Below are 16,428 nucleotides of genomic sequence, written 5' to 3'. Positions count from 1 at the left end.
TTCCTGCGGATCTCTCTCCACCCAGGGAATGATGCACAAGGACGTCCCAGGGCTTTAAGTTCGTGGGTATCCTTTTTTTTTTTCCCCTGCTGCACTCAGGATGGAGATGTTCAGGACCTCCCAGCCTAGGAATGGGAGAGAAGAGGCTGAGCGGGGCAAGACACAGCAGCCATGGCTACACGTGGCCGGTGCAGCAAAGTCCTCCCCTCCGAATTGAACAAGGTGTGCCCGGAGAGAGGAGTCGACCCCGCCACACAGCCCAGGAAGATGAGCGACTTCGAGGTGGTCCCCAACCTCCAGCAGAGCAGCAGCAGTGTCTCGAGGAGCAGGCGGAAGGCACATTTCCCCACCGGCAGCGATGAAAAGGCAAGTTCGGGAGGTGCTGGAAGAAGGAGTGGGTGGCCACACAGAACTGAAGAGCGTTAATGAGTTATCTGGTGACTCATTAATTCAGGGGAGCATTAAGAAGGGATCACTTGAGTTTTAGGGACAGACAGAAAACCACCGAACATCTGAGGTACGTGTCCAGCATTCGGGTCTCCTCTCCTCGGAGTACACCTGGCTTTGTCCTTGCAGATAGCAGTGGAGCTTTCTCCCTTCACATCAAAAGAAGCACCCAGACGTGCTCCAAGCACCAGGGTGTCTGGCCCCCGGCAGAATTTCTGGCCCTTTGCAAAAACCCTGACCCCTTGCTGCTCTTCCCGCTCCTTCAGGAAAATCTCATCTCGTGGATTCCCGAAAACATCCGGAAGAAAGAGTGCACCTACTTTGTTGAAAGCTCCCAGACATCAGATTCTGGGTAAGTCAGACCGTCCCTCATTCCCTACCCCTGCTAGGAAAGCAGAAGGGGTGTTGGGTGAGAAAGCCGCAGCACCCGAAAACCCCACCTTTCTGTCAAGGGGATCCACAAACTCCTTTTTCACTGGTCCCGCACCCTGCTGTGTGTCACCGCACGGCTGATGTCCCGTGTCCCAGCCAGGAACCTTTCCAATGCTTTTGCATGCAGTCATTTCCATCCATACTTCATCCAAAGCAACCGTAATATTTCTCTACAGGCGGAAATACCAATTTTTTTGCTAAATTTTCCCCCAAACAATGCCTTTGTTTCTGCACGAGTTCTGAGCTGGAGGATGAGCTGGGTGGGAGATGCTGGTGCCTGTGGTATCGGTCACGAGAACACCAACACCTCCTGCCGGGGCTGAGGCAGGTGGGCCAGCTGGCTTTTGCCTTTTGGGTTTTAGATGGTTTTCGGTAAAGTCGGCGGTGTGTGTTTCAGGAGGATTGTGTGCGAGTGCGGCTATCTCAGGGAACAGCACCTGGAAGAGGCTGCCAAACCTCCCATCTTCCTGGGGAAGGAATGGGACCCCAGGAGACACATCCAGGAAATGCCGACGGACGCCTTCGGTGATATCCACTTCACGGGCCTGGGGCAGAAGATGGGGAAGGTGATCTGGTTTTCTTCTCTGTGGTGCACAGGGAGCCAGTGTCCAGGTCTTGCCGTGGCAGATGAAATGCGAATATTTCCCTCCTGAATGAGACGGGGTTAGGAAAGCGTGGAAATGCCCCAAAGGCAAAACTGACCCAAACGGGTCCTTCCTCTCCCCCAGCCCTGTACCTAGTCCCTTGCTGAAACCACAAGGCTCATCTTCATGCTAGGAGGCCCGTGCTTCAAGGGGTGGCTGTTCCTTGTCCTCGCCCTTAGGGTCGTCTTGGGAATGCTCAGTCCCAGGGAAGCGAGTGGGAACAGGGTCATGCACATAGTCCTGGGGCAGCAGCGACTGGCCTTTGCTGGGAAACGGTGTGGGAAGCCCCTGATTCTTTACTGGGACAGGAGAAATTGCGGTGGAGTTGCCCTGTTACCCTGACCCTGTTGTTTTTACCCCCAAATATGTGTACGGTCCCTTTTTTGCAGTATGTGCGTGTCTCCTCGGATACCCCTCCACGGGTCATCTACCACCTCATGACACAGCACTGGGGTCTCGACGCACCCAACCTCCTCATCTCAGTCACTGGAGGAGCCAAAAACTTCATCATGAAGCCAAGGCTGAAGAACATCTTCCGGCAAGGGCTAGTCAAAGTGGCCCAGACCACCGGTAAGAGACGCAGAGGATCTCCCTGCAATTGCAACGGGAGAGGGGTCTGTCATCCCGCCATGCCAGGTTCAGTGAGTCGGGCTGCTGTGGAGATGCCGAGCTGGCCCAGGAGGCCTGTAAGGTCCCTGTCTGGACTACCAGCACCAGGGGCGGACCGTTCTTGCTAAGTCACTTGCAAACAGGCTCATAGGGAGCTGGACTGAGAGATGCAACCCTGTGCTGAAGAAGGCATCTCCTCTGCTGCCAGGGCTTGATGTAGAGGGCAGGGAAGACATCTCCTGGGGGATGGAGCATCTCCGAGGAGCAGGTGTTCCTGCAGGGGGATGCCAGGAGATTGCTATGAGCAGAGCCTCTCCCTTCCCAAGCCCTTCTCTGACCCACCCCCCAGGGGCCTGGATCATCACAGGGGGGTCCCACACTGGCGTGATGAAACAAGTGGGAGAGGCAGTGCGAGACTTCATCCTGAGCTGCAGCCACAAGGAAGGCGAGATTGTCACCATTGGCATAGCCACCTGGGGGACCTTGTACAACCGGGAGAGCCTCATCTGCCCCATGGTGAGCCAGGCGGAGTCGGGGATGCGTTTGCTTTGCCTATGCCTGGACAGCCAGGGAAGTCCTGCCAAGGACCGTGGTGGGAACGGGTGCTTCAAGACGTGCCTGTGGCTGTCAGCCCTGGTAAAACCCAGCCACACCAGCAGGAGTTATGGTCCTGGGCTGATGTTTGCCGAGAAGCCCCTCTACCCTACTCAGTGCCTTGCATAGGTGCTGCCCTTCTCCGGGGAGGACTCTCATGGGGATGAGGGCGGGTGGAGCAGAGAGAGAGGAGCATGGGGCAAGGCTGACATGAGGGCTGCAGGGATGGGTGTTTGGCCAGACTGTCCCTGCGTGCTGGTCGCTTTGAGCATCTGGTCCTCCTCTGCAGCCCTGCCAGGCTTTTCCCCGAATTTCTCTTCCTACACCTTACAGGGTGGCTTTCCGGCTGAGTACGTGCTGGATGAGGAGAACCAAGGCAGCCTGTCGTGCCTGGACAACAACCACTCCCATTTCATCCTGGTGGACGATGGGACCCACGGGAGGTACGGGGTGGAAATCCCCCTGAGGACCAGACTGGAGAAGTTCATTTCGGAGCAGACCAAGGTGAAAGGAGGTATCGGCAACACACAGCCAGGCCTGAGGCAGCGGAGGGCACAAGGCGGGGTGGTCCATCCATTGGTAAGGGGTGCCCAGCCTGGCCTCCGGTGAGAGGGGAGGCTGTGGCTTCCCTGGAGGATCCAGACAGGGGGTTTGAGAGGATTGTCCTGATAAATGTGGAATCTGGTTCCTCAGTGACACAAATCAAAGAGCCTTTCTCTGCTAGCTGCTTGACTTACGGGGTCACCAAAGGGGTCCCCAAACCTTGTGATGCTGAGCTGATCAAGGGAGAGTCATTTCTCCCAAAAGGCCAGGCCTCCAAGGGGGCTTCCAGGTGGCATCTTCTTGCGGAGCGAATGATCTTCTGTTCTAACACGTGCACACACATGCTCCAGGAGCGTGACTGCCGGGAGATCATCTCCCCTCTCTCTCCTGGAGCCTGGCATGTCAAGGGCAGTGACCCCACCGCTCAGAGGGGACCGCATTCAGCTGCAGGGCTGGGGGGAGGCTGCACCACAGGGAGGTGATCCCGGGCTCTGGTTCCCCGCAGGCGTCGCCATCAAGATCCCCATTGTGTGCGTGGTGCTGGAAGGAGGCCCCGGGACGCTGGACGTAAGGAACTGCTCCTGCCCACTCCCAGCAGAGCTGGGAGGAGGCGGTGGTGGGAGGGGGCAGCTCCTTGCCTGGGGTGCTGCTCACCAGTGTCAGTGGGAGCGTGGTGCCACGCTAGCTGAAATGCAGCTGGAGGGGAGTGCTGCGGAGCAGCAGTGTGGGTCTCGGGCTCAGAGAGGGTCTGCTGGCCTCTGGGTGGGCTTAGGACCAGCCTCTCCGCTCTGTTGTAGACCATCTACAACGCCATCACCAACGGGACCCCCTGCGTGATTGTGGAAGGGTCTGGGCGTGTGGCCGATGTCATCGCCCAGGTGGCCAACCTGCCCGTGCCCAAGATAACCATTGCCTTGATCCAGAAGAAGCTGAGTGTGTTTTTCCACGACACCTATGAGCTCTTCACTGAGGGCAAGCTCGTGGAGTGGACCAAGAAGGTGAGCCTCTTGCAGGCAGGCACCTCCTCTCGCTGAGTGTGTGGAGGTCAAAGGGGGTCCCCAGGGTCCTTACCCACGATCAGCAAGGCTCCCAGCATGAAATTTAAGGCTCATCTCCCGCAGACCATCCATCTCCCTGCATTGTCCTGGTGGGCACCCCAAGGCCTCGAGCTCTGCTCCTCCGCCACGTGCTCCCCTTGGACAGAGATGTACCGTTTGGGACCAGTCCCAGCCGGGCTGGGGGACACAGCACAGGGGGTCTGCAGGCTCCCCACGGGGAGTAAGGAATCGCCCCACGCAGGACAGGGGGCTGTGGGAAGCGGCAGGAGGAGATACTGCTGTTGATTTCTTGCCCACGGCTCTCCTTGTAGATCCAAGACATAGTGCGGAGCCGGCAGCTCCTGACCATTTTCAGAGAGGGCAAGTATGGCCAGCAGGACGTGGATGTGGCCATCCTCCAGGCCCTGTTCAAAGGTGAAGGGTGGGGAGCTGCTTGGGGGGAATGGGGAGAGGTGAATGGGATGGGGGGGTGGGGGCTGTCTCGCAAGTCACGTCCTGCAGCTGCTTGACTTATGGGTTCACCAAAGGGGTCCCCAGATCTTGTGATGCTGAGCTGATCAGGGAGAGATGTTTCTCCCAAAGGGCCCAGACCTCCAAGAGGGCTTCCAGGTGGTACCTTCTCGCTCGGTAAATTGTCTTCTATTCTAACACATGAACTTTGCATGCAGCATCCCGAAACCAGGACCACTTTGGTCGTGAGAACTGGTACCACCAGCTGAAGTTAGCTGTGGCCTGGAACAGGGTGGACATTGCTCGTAGTGAGATCTTCACCGATGACTACGAGTGGAAGGTAAGGCAGTACCTGAGCTACTTGTCGGGTCAGGCTTACAGCTTGTCAGGTCCCACTTCAGGACTTGTGGATGTTGAGGGTACTTTTCACCTCGGCTGTTTTTGAGGGTGTTTCTCTTGGACCCTAAACCCCTACCCCGTTGCCAGGGGCTCTTAATCTGTCCTGTTTTTCAAAAGTGCTCTCAAACACCCAAAGCAGAAGTGAGCGCACGCTGCGATTCATCACTTGTAAAGGCTCTATTTGGCCTATCATGGTTTGCAAAGGCGATTGGTGTTTTGTTCAAAACCAGTGTCTTTTAAAGACAATCCACCAACCTAGAGCCAAAAATACCTCTTGCCAGCTCTGCCCTGTGTTCACTGCTCATGACATGTTGTCAAATGGCAACTTGTCTCTAAACTCATCTCACCCAGCCTGGTGCTTTCCTGCTCAAACTTTACTACGGGGTGGCACAAGACGCAGCACAAGCCAGCTCTGCCATCCCACACCTGATCCTGCTGTTGAGAAGTCAAAGCTGAGCAGGGTTAGCTGTCCTTTCTGATGGGGCTGTGGGGCTTGGAAGGGATTTTCCTATTTCGTTCGACAGTTTGGGTTCCCCCAGCTCACATATACCTTTCTTTCGTGGGGACTGGGAAGGGCTGGTGGGAACTAGGAGCCCGAAGAGGAAATATTTGATGGTGTGAAAATGCACAGCCCAAGAAAGATTCACGGCTTTGTCAGGAAGGGGGGGACGAGGCAGGCTCTCAGCTTAGCCGACGCAGGCCAGGGCTGTTCGAGGTGCTGCAGCGCTGGGCTGGGGTGGCTGGTACCAAAAGCTGCGGCTGAAACCAAGCTGTGGCAGAACATCAGCAGGTACCTTCCTGCCGGGACAAACACGTACCCCCTCACCCGTGGGCCTTGCTGTCACTTGTGAGCACATGGAAAGGTTGCCTTGGAAAGGCAAACCCCACAACGGCTGAACTGGGTGACCACCAGGAGCAGCCAGTGTCCCCATGGCTGAGATCCATCTGGCAGCACCACGATCCTTCAGCTGAGGAGTCGTGGACAGGGGACAAGCCTGTGAGGACCTGTTCAGTTGTGTGGTGCATCCTCGTGAGCTGGGGAAAGAGGATCTACTCTTTACCCCACCCCATCCCTCCACCCAGCAGCCAAGGGAGCAGAGGGCTTCAATGCCAGAGGAGAGGGCATACTAACCCAGGAGCGTGTCTCTGGGCAATGTCCCACAGGTCTCACACCCAGAAACTCCTGGTGTGCTCAGGGACAAAATCCTGCTCCCATCCCAGTGAGGAGCACGGTGGGACTCTACTCTGGGACCACGGAGCCTCTCACCTCTGCCTCTGGCCTGCCAGCCCACAGATCTCCACCCCGTGATGGCAGCCGCGCTGATCTCCAACAAGCCAGAGTTTGTGAAGCTGTTCCTGGAGCAGGGAGTGCGTCTCAAGGAGTTTGTCACCTGGGACACCCTGGTTTACCTCTATGACAACATGGCACCATCCTGCCTGTTCCACAGCAAGCTGCAGAAGGTCCTGCTGGAGGAGAAGGAGCACACAGCTGGCTCCAAAATGCCAAGAATCCAACTGCACCATGTCTCCCAGGTGCTGCGGGAGCTGCTGGGCTGCTCCACACAACCTCTCTACCCCAAGCCCAAGCACACGGAACGGCCCCGGCTCTCCATCCCCGTCCCGCACATCAAGTTGAACGTACGCATCTCCGGGTTACGTGGTAGCGGGGTTGCATTAAGGAGGGGGACGCTGGCTCAAGAAGCCATCCTGGAGGTTGCAGCTGGGTCTCTGTCCTCTTGCCTGCTCGAGAATCCCAGTTAAAGTCCCTTAAAACCCTGCCGAAGTCATCTGCCCCGCAGTCAAGTTGCGACTCCCATCCTCCTACACCCGCAGCACCAGGTGGCCACGCTGACGCTGGTGGGCAGGACCCCGTGGGGTGGGTGCACTGGGCAGGACGGGCACATCCCCACATGATTCTGGCCCTAGAAAAAGTGGCATTTCCAGGGCGAGTCCAGTCTTGACCACTCCGCTATCTGCAGCAAAGGCCCTTCCATGGGTGGTGGAGGCAGGCACCCAGGGTTCGGGGTTGGCTTTGTGCTGAGGGGCTGTCTGCGTTCTGCAGCCTCCTGGCAGGGGAACACCTCTGACCATTGCATGCCTTGCAGGTTCAGGGGTCAAGTCTCCGGTCCCTCTACAAGCGCTCTGCTGGCCGAGTCACCTTCACCATGGACCCAGTCCGCGACCTGCTTATCTGGGCTGTGGTCCAGAACCGCAAGGAGCTGGCAGAAATCATCTGGGCCCAGGTATCACAGCCCAGAGCTGTCGGTCCCGGCTGAGAGGCTCAGATGGAGCCGAATCTCCCGGCCTCAAGAGGAAAGATTACACCTGCTGACATTTGGGATAGCAGGCAAGCTGGCCCATGGCAGTGCCCGGGGTTGATCCCCACCCAAATGGGAGCCAGCTAGTGAGCCTGCGGACACTTGATGTTCACCCCCAGACACACACTAGGATGACAGATCCTTCCCTTTCCAGCCAAAACGTACTCTGCGGGCAGAGGCAATGTGCTGGGCTAGACGTTTTCTCTTCCTCATGAAGGCTGAGAGAAGGCTCAGCACACCACAGGCAGGACGCAGGGGCACGACTGCTGGGGTGGAGATGGCTTCCACCCATAAACAGGATCCCCAGGGCAAGAGGCAGTGTGACCATGGTGACCGTACCGGGCAGAGCCGTGGAGTCACCATTGTCCTGACACCCAAGGCTTCCCACCAGCAGAGCAGGGTTGTCCCGGGATTCCCCATGGCGGTGGGTTACCTACTGCCCCTGCACCCAAAAGGGAGCATAGCTCAGAGCAAGCTGTCCATCCCAAGTCTGCTTGGGACATCCTCCATCCCTCCCATGGGAGCCCTGGAGGGCTTGGCAGGACCCCCAGGACTTGCAGGATAGGACGCAGAGCCCCATGCTCTCTCTGGCTTCTTCTTCTCCAGAGCCAAGACTGCATGGCGGCCGCGCTGGCCTGCAGCAAGATCCTGAAGGAGCTCTCCAAGGAGGAGGAAGACACTGACACCACCGACGAGATGCTGGCCGTGGCCGAGCAGTACGAGCACAAGGCGATCGGTGAGCGAGGGGGGACCACCAACCCAGAACTTCTCTCATGCCCCGCAGGGCTGGCTAGCTTTGCCCAGGAGGTGTCTGGGGGTGGTGGATGGTGACAAACAGGGATCCCCTCGTCATGGTCGGGGTCGTGGTGCTGCGAGGGCTGTGCCCGGATGGTGGTGGGAGTGCAGAGGGTGCAGCTGTGTGGTGCCATGTCCAGCTCCTGCTGCAGAGGATGAGTCTGTGGGCACCTCGCTGAGCACCACGCTGGCCCAGGGGCTCAGCCTTGTGTCCCTGGTACCTGCCCGGCCAGGCGTGTTCACAGACTGCTACCGCAAGGATGAAGAGAGAGCCCAGAAGCTTCTCACCCGTGTCTCTGAGGCCTGGGGGAAGACAACCTGTCTACAGTTGGCGTTGGAGGCCAAGAGTATGAATTTTGTGTCCCACGGAGGTGTGCAGGTGGGTTCCCAGCAGTAGTGCTTGGAGGGGAAGTGCCCACGTGTCCCCTGCCCCAGATCCAGGGCTCCTTGTTGTCAGCAGTGGGGCTCTGCCCTTCAGCCCCCCTCTGACAGGGGCGGGGGAGCCTCCTGTAACCAGTCCTCCTCTTCTTCCCTCCTCACAGGCCTTTCTAACCAAAGTTTGGTGGGGGAAGATGTGCGTGGACAACGGGCTCTGGCGGGTGATTGCGTGCATGCTGTTCTTCCCACTTCTCTACACCAGCTTCATCACCTTCAGGTACTTGTTGCAGCCGGGGGATGCGTGCACCAAGGCTGGCTGGGAGAAGCTGCCGTGGCATCTCCCTGGGCAGTTGAGCCCCGCTTCCACCCCTGCTCCCCGCAGGGAGAAGAAGCTGCAGCCCATGGGCTGCCTGACGCGCCTCCGAGCCTTCTTCACCGCGCCCGTCGTCATCTTCCACATGAACATCCTCTCTTACTTCACCTTCCTCCTGCTCTTCGCCTACGTCCTGATGGTTGACTTCCAGCCCTTGCCGTCCTGGCGGGAGTACCTCATCTACTTCTGGCTGTTCTCCCTGGTGTGCGAGGAGACCCGCCAGGTACGGAGCAGGCAGAGTAGAGGCTGGGAGGAGGCAAGAGGAGGGAGGTAAACCCTTCTGGGAGCATAGCTCACGTTCCCATGCTCCTTCTTATGTCACCATCCATTTGGAGAGGTCCCGGCACAAGGGACTGCCAGATGCCCCATCCTCTGAGGCTGGAGAATCTCCATGGTTGTGTCTGGCCTGGCCTCGGGTACTTGCAGAAAGACCCGCTGTTGTGAGCTGAGAAGGTCAGGAGATGGAGGGACCACCTCCTTCCTTGGGCGTTTGTTCCCGGAAGCATTTCCAGGCTTTGCTTGACATTTGATTTTTTTTCAACTTTTGCTTCAACACCTCAGTGCCTTTCTTCAGCAGACTAAAGAGCCCCAAGTCTCAGGTGTCTCTCCCCATCCTCCTTCCATGCCCCCATAGAAAACCCCGTAGGCTCAGGTTAACTTTGGGTAAGCAAGAGGCCCCAGTGATGGCCAGCAGGTTTGTGTGGTCCCTCCGCTCTACAAGGCACATGAGGATCTTAGAAGGCTTTCGCTGAAATACCAACCCCTCTTCTCTTCCCAACAGCTGTTGTATGATCCAGATGGATTTGGGGTTGTGAAAATGGCTTCCCTGTACTTCAAGGACTTCTGGAATAAGTTGGATATCTGTGCCATCCTGGTCTTCCTTACAGGGCTGACTTGCAGGTGAGTTGCAGAGCCCCCTCACCGGTGTGAGAACCATGCCGGTTTTTTAATCGCAATTTCTTTTTCCAAAGGCCGGTGAAGATTTTTGCGATCGTGTGATTAATTCTGACCAATTTGCCTCTGCTTTCAACTGCTTTTAAGAGAGATGTTTTTCACGCCGCAACTCTCACCCAGCACTCTGATATTGCAGAAATTTAATGCTGCGAGATCAGAAAAAAAGCCCTCACGCTGGTGGCACTGAGATGTTGCCTTTCCCTTCTTCTGTGCCCAGGCTGATCCCGTCAACTTTATATCCCGGGCGCATCATACTGTCACTGGCTTTTATCATTTTCTGCCTGCGTCTGATGCACATTTTCACGGTCAGTAAGACGCTGGGGCCCAAGATCATCATCGTGAAGCGCATGGTGAGAGCTCCCCTGCATCCCGCCAGATGCCTGCCCGGGATGGATGTGCCACCCGCATTGTGCTATCCTGGAGCGGGGTTTGCTCCAGGACACAATTTTGCTTGCCCTCCATCTTTGCAGATGAAGGATGTCTTCTTCTTCCTCTTCCTGCTAGCGGTGTGGGTGGTGTCCTTTGGGGTCGCCAAGCAGGCCATCCTCATCCACAACGAGGAACGCGTGGAGTGGCTTTTCCGTGGCGTGGTCTACCACTCCTACTTGACCATCTTCGGGCAGATTCCCTCCTACATCGACGGTAAGGGACAGCGGCCTGTGACGGTGGGTGGCACGAGCCGGGTGGCTGCGACAAGGCTGAGGGGTACCAAGCTCCTGCTGCAGCCTGTCCAGCTCCTGCCGTGGTGGCCTGTGGAAGCCCCTCACGGGGCTCCTCTCCAAGCACAATGTACGGTTAGGAGGGCACGGGGATGGAGCCCTGCTCCGTCACGCTGGAAGCGTGGCCACCGATGCAAATCCAGGGACTGCACCTGCTGAAGCGGTCCAGAGAGGACACCAGCAAAGGCACGGGAGCATCAGTCGGTCCAGCTCAGTGCCACGGCTGCAGAGCTGGTGGCGGTGAACAGAGCACCTGGGATGGTGCGGATTGAGGTCAAATCCCTGCTGGGTGCTGAGCTCCCTTGATGCCGGCCGCTTGCTGCTCCCAGAGGCTCTGCGAGGTTCGGCTGCAGCGAAGTTACGCCGTGCTGTCTTGCAGGGGTGAACTTCAACATTGACCAGTGCAGCCCCAATGGGACCGACCCCTACAAGCCCAAGTGCCCAGAGACGAATGAGGACAACAAGAAACCCATCTTCCCAGAGTGGCTGACGGTCATCTTGCTGTGCCTGTACCTGCTTTTCACCAACATCCTCCTCCTCAACCTCCTCATCGCTATGTTCAAGTGAGTCTGAGCTGGCCCCGTGGTCCTGACGGTGAGTCGAGCTGGCTTCGCTCACAGGCCTGGCCTTGGCCAGGACACCACACACGGAGAAAGTGCATGGAGGGTCCTGGGGCACATCCTGACTGGAGTTCAGGGGTGCTTTGGGGTGTTTTTTTAGAGTGGCAGTAGAGGGGGCAGGCCAGGGATGATCAGGGAGAGGGGTAGGAGCTGGGGCACCATATGAAGCAGCGTGCCCCTTCGTCTCCACGGCACAGCTGACACCTGGGCTCTGCCCCAGCTACACCTTCCAGCAGGTCCAGGAGCACACAGACCAGATCTGGAAGTTCCAGCGGCACGACCTGATCGAGGAGTACCATGGCCGCCCGCCCGCACCTCCACCCTTCATCCTCCTCAACCACCTGCAGATCCTGGTCCGGCGAGGCTTGCTCCGCAGGCCAGCCAGGCACCACAAACAGCTCAGTGAGGACCAGCATCTCCCCTCCCGTCCTTTTCCCCCTCCCTGGGGCACGGCACCACGCACCGAGGCACGAGGGTCAGCGTCTGGGCTGTGGTACCGGGCTTTGGGATGCCCAGGGATCTGAGAGCCCTGGTGTCCCCTTCCTCTGGCAGAAGAGAAGCTGGAGAAGAACGAAGAAGCTGCCCTCCTCTCTTGGGAGATGTACCTGAAGGAGAACTACCTGCAGCACCGGCAGTGCCAGGAGAAGCAGAACACGGAGCAGAAGATCCGAGACATAGCACAGAGGTACCAGCACTCCTGACGCAGGACTGTCCTTCTGTCCTCCAGTGTCCTGGGCAGGAAAGAGTTGGGATTAGTGTGGGAGTGGGCTGCTGAGGGGCTTCTGTCTGCACTGTCCCACCAGGGTTGACATGCTGACGGAGCTGCTGGACTTGGACCAGGTGAAGAGGACAGGGCTGGTGGAGCAGAAACTGGTCTCTCTGGAAGACCAGGTGAGGCAAACTACCTAAGAAAGGTGGGATTTTCCAGGGGCTGAGTCAGCTGAGCCACGGCACGAGAGAAAGTCCCTCTGACTCGATCCCCCTCAAACCAGCTTGAGTTTCCTTGCCAAAGCAATAGCATCCAAGAGGAAAAGGCTTATGGGAAATGTTCTGTTTGACTCCAAAGTGAAGAGGAGGATGAAGGTGGAAAGTGGTGGGATGAGCCCCTGCCTCCACTGGTCACCCCAAGCAGTTAGATCTGCCCCAGCCTTTGTCCTCGGCCCGAGAGGACCCTCCAGACCTTCTGGAGACAAGGGACTCTCCAGCCCCTCCCTGTGAAGCTGTGGGGTGCCCAGGGAGCACCTCTTTAGATGCCCACAGCACGGCTGTTGGGTCCACTTCCAATGCCACCAAATGTTTCCCTGAAGGCGGTTTTCCAAGCTGAGTGTCAGGGCACAGCAAGGATGGCTGCTGCCCCGGGGGGATGAGCGGCCAGGAGCCAAGGGCAGCAGTGCCTCCTGCCAGGGCCATGTCCCGTAGAGCTCGAGAAAGGGAGCCTGGGGGACAGCTGGGCTCTGGGAGGGCTGACCCTCTCCTGTCCCACCCAGGTCCATCAGAATGCCCAGGCCCTGAGGTGGATAATGCAGGTGGATAATGCAGGCGCGGCAAGGCAATGGCTTCGGCTCGGGCGAGGACGTGCCGCCCGTGGGTAAGCAGAGCCCCTCGCCACCCCAGCAGCACCAGGAAAGCCCAGGGCCCCCCAGCTAGCGCCCGCGGGCTGTGGACCAAGACTGAGCAGCCCCCTCGCACCCCTCTGTTAAGCAGCAAGGCAAAGGCAGAGGTTCCTTTGGCCTAGGGAGGTTTGGGAGCTCTGCAAGGCCATCCAGCCCCTCCTGTGACCACTCTCCCACCCTGCTCCAGAGCCCTCCCTGGAGCCCACGGCTGAGGCTTTCCACTGCGGCATCCCTGGGGGAGTTCTCCGGGCCCTGTTGGAAGGCATGCTGGGGGTCAGGTCCCCAGGGGACATCAGTATCCCCATGGAGAGATCCAACAGAGCCACGGTCCGTGGCACCGGTCTCAGCACCCTGCTTTGTGGGGTCTTGCTATCTGTGTCTGCCTCGCAGGCTCCGGCAAAGCTTCGGAGACGAAGGAGGTTGACTTGGAGGGGAAAACTGAGGAAAGCCAGCCCCCGTACCACGTGCTTGCCCGAAACCTCCTGTATCCAGGGTCTCACACCCTCCGCTTCCCTGTGCCAGACGAGAAGGTGCCCTGGGAGGTAGGGAGCTGTGACCCTGGGCAGCGGGGCTGGGAGTGGGGGACACCGACAGCGGTGGGAAGAGGAACAGACCCATCGTCACACCCATGTCACACTTGGGAGCTCCTCTTCTTACAGCCCTGGGACAAGTGGCTTCCTGGAACAGCTGCTCTGAGGCCCTCCCCGGTGTCCCTGGGAGGTGAACGGGCATCGTTCCTGCTGGGATCTGCAGTTCTAGGGATGCTTGGTTGGGAGACAGAGGGTACAACCACCCACCTCTGCATCTCCTGAATCAGGGCTGGCTCAGGGTCAGTGGCAGGACCTGGCACTGGCTTCAACGGGGGCATGAGTGAGGGGCACCAGCCCTCCAGCTGAGACCCTGAGCTCAGTCCTCGAGCGGGGCCCGGAGCCCTACGTGCCTCGGGGAGTGATGCCGCAAGCTGGGCAGAGGAAGGGACTGGGGCAGAAATTGTCCCTGGGGGTCCCAGTCCCTACCTGCCCCCAGAGCAGGGATGCAAGGAGGGGGGGCCTGACACAGCCACGTGCTCTGCAGGTGAACTTCCCGCTCTACGACCCTCCCACCTACTCGGCTGACCACAAGGACATGGCTGTGCAGGACCCGTTCAGCCCGTGAGTGTCCCCCCTGCAGCTCCCCGCTCCTTTGCCCCTTCCCCTGGGTGACACAGCCAGCCCTCCCTGCCGGGCTGCCTCCCACCCCCCAGCTCCTTGGAGTCTCTCCTGAAGATCAACTACAATACCATGGATGGGTTGATTGACCGACAGAGCTTCCACGGCCTCTACACCGTGCAGGACGGGTTGCCGCTGTGAGTGCCCCTGCCGCGGGGTCGGAGGGGAGCTGGCTGTAGGTAAAGCACCAGGGAGATGGAGAATCCGGGGAGTCCTGGGTGCATCCATCCCCTTCCCCCTTCCCTACGGCTAATGGTAGGGCAGGGAGAATGGCACGCATCTTCCTCAGGGCTGTCCCTACCGTCAAGAAACCCAGCGCCCCAGAAGAGGTGGGAAATTTGGGGAGGTGGTATAGGGCTTTGGATCAGCGTGACAGGGTGCGCGGAGGGACCCTGGCACCGTCCCAGCCCCCTCGCTCTCTCCCTGCCAGGAACCCCATGGGCAGGACGGGGCTGCAAGGCCGCGGGAGGCTGCACTGCTTTGGACCCAACCATGCCCTGCACCCCGTTGTGACCCGGTGAGCGTGTGGGGACGAAGGGGTGTCCTGCTCCAGGATGGGGCTGGGGAGGTGGAATGGAAAAGGGGGAATGAAGCCATCTCAGAGAGACTGGGACCTGTCAAAACCCACCGCTGCCCCTTCAACTTGGGAACCTGTGCCAGTGCGCTGGGCAGGGGGGGAGCTGAGCCTAGCTGCAGCGTAACGGGGGCCTCTCTCACAGCTGGAGGAGGAATTTGGATGGGTCCATCATACGGAAGAGCCTGAAGAAGATGCTGGAAGTCCTAGTGGCCCAGTACCCACTGTCGGACGTCTGGGCTCTGCCTGGGGTAAGAGTGGGGTGGAAACCAGCTGGAGCAGAAGGGGCTGGGGAGGTGGGAACCAGGTGAGGGCTGGATGCCCTGCGGAAAAGTGAGGATGTCCGAGGATGTCCCTCTGCCCCTCCCGCAGAGCATCTGCCTGCGGGGCTGTGCTGCAGGAGTGCTGGGTGAGTGGTGGTCCCGTTATACACCCCTGCCCACCCTGATCCGCTGTCTCCTGCTTCTCCCTCCACGGCTTCAGTTCTCACGCATCCTTCACGTGAGCACGTTAAGCCATTGGCACAGCGTCCTTTGACAGAGGTGCAGGGGTTGAATCAGGCCAACTCGGACATCTGCTTGGGCACTGCTGAAGGCTTCTGGCAGGAGAGGGAGGAAGGGAGGCACCACCGCTGCTTGGTCCCCCCACCAGAACTTGTGACATCTTCTGCAGTGGTGGCAACTGCCCGATGGCCAAGCTGGTGGCAGCGAGGGAGGCTGGGCTGGGCTGATGGCAGGCCCCAGGACTGACATCTGCTTTGGTGCAGGGGTCACTGGAGCCGGGCGAGACGCTGCCGCTGAAGCTCAAGTGGATCCTGCGGCGAGAGTTCTGGCCCCAGTTCCAAAATTTGCTGAAACAAGGCACTGAGGTGGGGGGCACGTGGGTGTCCCAGTGGTACGGGGACATGTGGGTGTCCCAGTGGTACGGGGGGTGTCCCAGCAGTCCAGGGGCATGCAGGCATCACCCCGGTACAGGGGCACAAGGGCAGCACGGCAGTACAGGCACATGGGGGCATCACCACAACACAGGGACACGTGGATGTTGTGGTGGGACAGGGGCACATGGGTGTCCTCAGGGTACAGGGGCAGGGTGCATCATCCCTTGGCCAGTGCTCCCACCGGGGAGGATGGAGACGCGCTGTAATAGCCTTGCACCACGCAGGGGGCTTGGGAGGCAGCCTGGGGACCCCAAGGCCAGCCCACAAACACCAGTGTCTGTGCCTGCTGCCATCGCTCTCCGTGGCTCCAGCTGCAGTGGGGTCTCCAGTGGGGCGGAGGAGCTGTGGGGCAGTGCTCCACCACCCCCGGGGCCTCTCGGTGCCCTGGGAGAGGTGGTGAGGGCTCTGCTAATGTGGGACTCCTTCACTGCGCACAGATACACAAGGGGTACCTTGACGACCCCCGCAACACGGATAACGCCTGGGTCGAGACGGTCGCCGTCAGCGTGCACTTCGACAACCAGAATGACGTGGAGATGAAGCGGCTGAATTCGGTATGGGTCTCTCACCTCCGTAGCTCCCTCACCCAGCTCGCAGTGGACACGGGGAAGGGAAGCCAGGTCTCCAGACCGAGAGCTTGCCCTCGTCAGGAGGGGGCTTCTCCGGCTGCATGCGGTGGAGGAAGAACATGGGGTGGCACCGCAACTGGGGCCCCAAAAAGAAAGGGCGGGAGGCTGAGGACTAGAGGTGCCGTCGGGAGAGC

At 59.1% G+C, this 16,428-nt stretch overlaps 1 protein-coding gene across 1 annotated transcript in view; it reads left to right on the top strand.

Annotated features, from left to right (window-relative positions):
* Nucleotides 1-171: 171 nt before the first annotated feature.
* TRPM2 (transient receptor potential cation channel, subfamily M, member 2) overlaps nucleotides 172-16,428 on the top strand; it is a 16,449-nt gene continuing 192 nt past the window's right edge. The window contains 31 exon segments of the mRNA XM_009697290.1: nucleotides 172-366; nucleotides 714-799; nucleotides 1,277-1,445; nucleotides 1,913-2,093; nucleotides 2,482-2,648; nucleotides 3,060-3,240; nucleotides 3,775-3,836; nucleotides 4,067-4,267; nucleotides 4,639-4,741; nucleotides 4,996-5,117; nucleotides 6,464-6,814; nucleotides 7,282-7,419; nucleotides 8,101-8,230; nucleotides 8,523-8,668; nucleotides 8,832-9,263; nucleotides 9,822-9,940; nucleotides 10,212-10,344; nucleotides 10,465-10,636; nucleotides 11,093-11,276; nucleotides 11,554-11,735; nucleotides 11,886-12,018; nucleotides 12,137-12,224; nucleotides 12,821-12,856; nucleotides 12,858-12,921; nucleotides 13,337-13,488; nucleotides 14,021-14,097; nucleotides 14,190-14,291; nucleotides 14,585-14,671; nucleotides 14,874-14,979; nucleotides 15,495-15,596; nucleotides 16,103-16,218. Of these exon segments, the coding sequence (XP_009695592.1) occupies nucleotides 172-366; nucleotides 714-799; nucleotides 1,277-1,445; nucleotides 1,913-2,093; nucleotides 2,482-2,648; nucleotides 3,060-3,240; nucleotides 3,775-3,836; nucleotides 4,067-4,267; nucleotides 4,639-4,741; nucleotides 4,996-5,117; nucleotides 6,464-6,814; nucleotides 7,282-7,419; nucleotides 8,101-8,230; nucleotides 8,523-8,668; nucleotides 8,832-9,263; nucleotides 9,822-9,940; nucleotides 10,212-10,344; nucleotides 10,465-10,636; nucleotides 11,093-11,276; nucleotides 11,554-11,735; nucleotides 11,886-12,018; nucleotides 12,137-12,224; nucleotides 12,821-12,856; nucleotides 12,858-12,921; nucleotides 13,337-13,488; nucleotides 14,021-14,097; nucleotides 14,190-14,291; nucleotides 14,585-14,671; nucleotides 14,874-14,979; nucleotides 15,495-15,596; nucleotides 16,103-16,218 (4,517 nt within the window).

The sequence above is a fragment of the Cariama cristata genome, unplaced genomic scaffold (assembly GCF_000690535.1).
Source record: "Cariama cristata isolate BGI_N322 unplaced genomic scaffold, ASM69053v1 scaffold16290, whole genome shotgun sequence".
In the NCBI taxonomy this organism is placed as follows: domain Eukaryota; kingdom Metazoa; phylum Chordata; class Aves; order Cariamiformes; family Cariamidae; genus Cariama; species Cariama cristata.
The sequence above is the reverse complement of the archived record's forward strand: the minus strand, read 5'-3'. Positions and strand labels throughout refer to the sequence as shown.